The following is a 3,266-nucleotide window of genomic DNA, read 5'->3' as shown; positions in this document are numbered from 1 at the left end:
CAATTTTTCTTCGTAATTTTGTAATTTTACTATATTGTAATTCCTGCTCTGTAACCATGTGCCTTTATCCCATGCAGACTCTCCACATTCTTGAACAAGCGATGCTTGCCTCACCACATCATGCGAATTGTTCAATTCCACCACCTCCTCTCTAATTTGGGGGAAATGCCACACAGAGCATGCTGGCTCTGGTCAGGTACGACATTGCCCTTACCATGACATGAGTCAAATATATCTAGGTCTCCTGTCATGGGGTCGGCCGCTACGACGCCTGATGCAGAGCCACTGTGTCGGCAGGTGTCACTCGGGTAGCATGCGTCGCCACCTCATAATGACACTCAGTGGTTTTGAGGATCACAATGAGGTGACACGTGACGAAGCCTAGTGTGACATTCACTTCCCCCACTTCAAACGGCAATCCTGTCTCATGTGTCGTTAGCATTAAGACATGGAATGTGGCATTTATGTCTTGATTCTAAAATTTGTTTTTCACATAACATTGTGTATTGACAGGTTTAAGGATGGTTTCAACACCCTTGGTGTTCTAGAAGGTGTTCGTAAAAACCTTAATTCATTTAAAGAAGTGTTGATGTACCACAATATCAAACACACTGAAAGTGAAAGTGAGTGAAGAAGGAACCAACAAACAAAATCAAGAAAATGAAGTCTTAAGCTATTGGAGAGATTATTTGGTTGACGCAGAAGGTAAACAGAATTATCATATAATAAAAGTATCATTTAGTTTATCATATATTCTCTATAAAAGCAGTAAAAAAACTTGTTCAATATTCACTGTAAACAATGTTAAATTTCACTTCAAATGTTTATTATTTGAAAACAAATAAAAAATTTTTTTATTTAAAAGCAAATCATGTTGCTTTCCCATTAAAATCCAAGCCATAAGATCGTAGAACAATATCGGCAAATCTCTTCCGTGCTGGGTTCAATAACATTAACATATTTAAATGAGCTATGGTAATTTGAACACGTTGGCATTATCCAATGTTTTGATTGGTTAATTAGTGATTTGACCTGTCAGGTCAAAGAACACCGTCCCAGGTCAAAACATGGCGGATATTAATTTCTACAGCATCAAACGTTTAAATTTCGACCGTAATCTTTTGCTTAGGTCAGACTTTTATTATCCCTTGTTTCGCGAACTCACCGAATGAACAGGAGCCTAAAATGAAATAAAAATTAAATTTTATTTCTGCGTAATTTCTCACGCCCGCCGACATGTGAGTGCAAAAAATTGCTAAAAAAAATTATTTTTATCTTAATTTTTTAGGCCTGCCGCCTAACAAATCCAAGTTGCATTTTCATGGGAGTATCATGATCAAAGTACCGAAGTCTCGCGGAGATCTATACTTTATGCGCGTTGGTTGACAGTGACCTCTCTGCGTACTGCCTGCTTGAGACTACTAGGTGAACATGGCGGCGGCGTGGTGACACGCTTTGAAACTCTGTCGCCGAAAACCAAGAAATCCCTCATTAATGCTGAAAATTGTGCCACCATTGGCGACATTGCCAACCACGTTATACATGGAATAAAATTTTATTTCATTTCTTCTCTCCGATCAATGATCTCACTTACAATTCTTTGAGAATCACACAAATCTAATGGAAAAAAAGAGTTAATTTTATTTTTTTTCGCCCTCCTCAAAAAAATTGACTTATAAAAACTCGAGAAACAAGGAATAAAAAAAGTCTGGCCTTACGATGAAATAAGTTGAAATTTATTTGCATTTCATAACAATTCAACGAATTTTTTGCACGTTATTATAATCATTACTAGGTAATAATCAACAATTGTGAAACGCAGCATAACCGGATTGCACTACCGCGATCATTTGCTACTAAGGAATGCAGATGTGTTCGTTTTTATTTGAAACTCCTTTTAAAATATACTTTCATTACTAATAAATAATCGTATTTGGCGCACAAAGTTTGTTAATTTGATTTTTTTGGAGAAAGATGTTCTGATTGACATTGTAATGAAATTTTAGGCGGTCTATTTTTTAATCCAGCAAAAAAAAAAATGTATACAGTTTTAAATTAGCTTCTGCAATAGTTTTTTTTTTGTTTTGGGTGGTCCACTTTCATGACAGCAGACAATGGCAGTAGTGTATTCTGAATTGGCATAATTGAACGCACTACACGCACTGACTCCACTGGCATTCGTTTGCACTCTAGCCACATGCAGTTATACTGTAACTAAATCTTCAGAAAATAGTATTGCTTGTAGTAGCCATCCACTTTGGAGAGATGCGATCAACTTTGAAAATCAAAGGTTGGGATGCTGCAAAGGGTCTGTATTGCCACTCTTACGGGCTAATTGTTCACCACTGTCCAAATATATACAACAGTTAGGTGTTTGCAAAGTTCTAATATCAGTACAGTAACGTTCTTAGTGTCAGTAATCCTGACCATTACGCCCTGCCACCATGTCTCATTTCATCGAAACAGCTGACTGTGGCGGGCAGTGCAAAAGCAGCGTTTGATATTCAAATGAGCAAACGCAACTTAAGATCTCTCTGTTGTGTTTTATTTTTGTTTTGGCCACATGAAAGGTATATGCTAATAAGGTTATTCACAAAATACCATATTTTACATTTTGTATGCTACGGTATTGTCCTTGGTGCTTCACGTCTTGAACAATACAGTCATGAATATTGTTTGGCTCAATTTCAATGGAATCAATTTGTTGCTTCATTTCTGTACAGCATGTTCAATTTAAATTAGTTCATGTGCTTGTATGCTACTTATTTTTCCTTCAATTATGTTTAAGATTCTTCTTTCTTTTTTTCAGAATCATCATCAGAAGCATCACTTACAGATATATTAATATTTGCAACTGGAGCTGATAAAGTTCCTCCTTTGGGATTCTTCCCCAAACTTAGTGTAAAGTTCATTCATAATGGGGATATAGGAAAGCAAAAGTTGCCATTGGGAAACACGTGTGCAAATCTCCTTTATATTCCAGTTGTTAATAGTTATGAACTATTTAAATCATCCATGGACTTTGGAATCCTTAACAGTCCTGGTTTTGGACAGGTCTAGGTGTTCGGTGGTACATCAGGTTACATCACAATTTATACCCCAACTTACTCAACAGACTAAATTAATTTTGCTCTTATGCTCGTAAATGACCTACAATATTAACACAGTGTATCTCAGTTCATCAACTTACTGGCGTATTGTTTAACTCACTCACATTTTTAATTAATTTTAAACATTTCTATTTTTTTCATTTGATATTTATATCC

The 3,266-nt window shown here is 36.1% G+C and overlaps 1 protein-coding gene across 1 annotated transcript; it reads left to right on the top strand.

Moving 5' to 3' along the window:
• Window positions 1-249: 249 nt before the first annotated feature.
• Window positions 250-3,060, top strand: LOC146734384 (G2/M phase-specific E3 ubiquitin-protein ligase-like). Its single transcript, XM_085508226.1, has 3 exons — window positions 250-308; window positions 514-623; window positions 2,810-3,060. The coding sequence occupies exons 1-3, from the start codon at window positions 250-252 to the stop codon at window positions 3,058-3,060; spliced, it is 420 nt and encodes a 139-aa protein (XP_085364352.1).
• The last annotated feature ends 206 nt before the right edge of the window (window positions 3,061-3,266 follow it).

The sequence above is a fragment of the Saccoglossus kowalevskii genome, chromosome 14 (genome assembly GCF_978046115.1).
Source record: "Saccoglossus kowalevskii chromosome 14, keSacKowa6.1, whole genome shotgun sequence".
NCBI classification, from domain to species: domain Eukaryota; kingdom Metazoa; phylum Hemichordata; class Enteropneusta; family Harrimaniidae; genus Saccoglossus; species Saccoglossus kowalevskii.
The sequence above is the reverse complement of the archived record's forward strand: the minus strand, read 5'-3'. Positions and strand labels throughout refer to the sequence as shown.

Excerpts from the sequence above, each read along its gene's own strand:
- LOC146734384 (XM_085508226.1), top strand. The coding sequence starts at position 250 with ATGGGGTCGGCCGCTACGACGCCTGATGCAGAGCCACTGTGTCGGCAG. Across the intron at positions 309-513 it reads TGTCGGCAGGTGTCACTCGG|GTTTAAGGATGGTTTCAACA; the intron begins GTAGCATGCGTC and ends GTGTATTGACAG. Across the intron at positions 624-2,809 it reads CAAACACACTGAAAGTGAAA|AATCATCATCAGAAGCATCA; the intron begins GTGAGTGAAGAA and ends TCTTTTTTTCAG.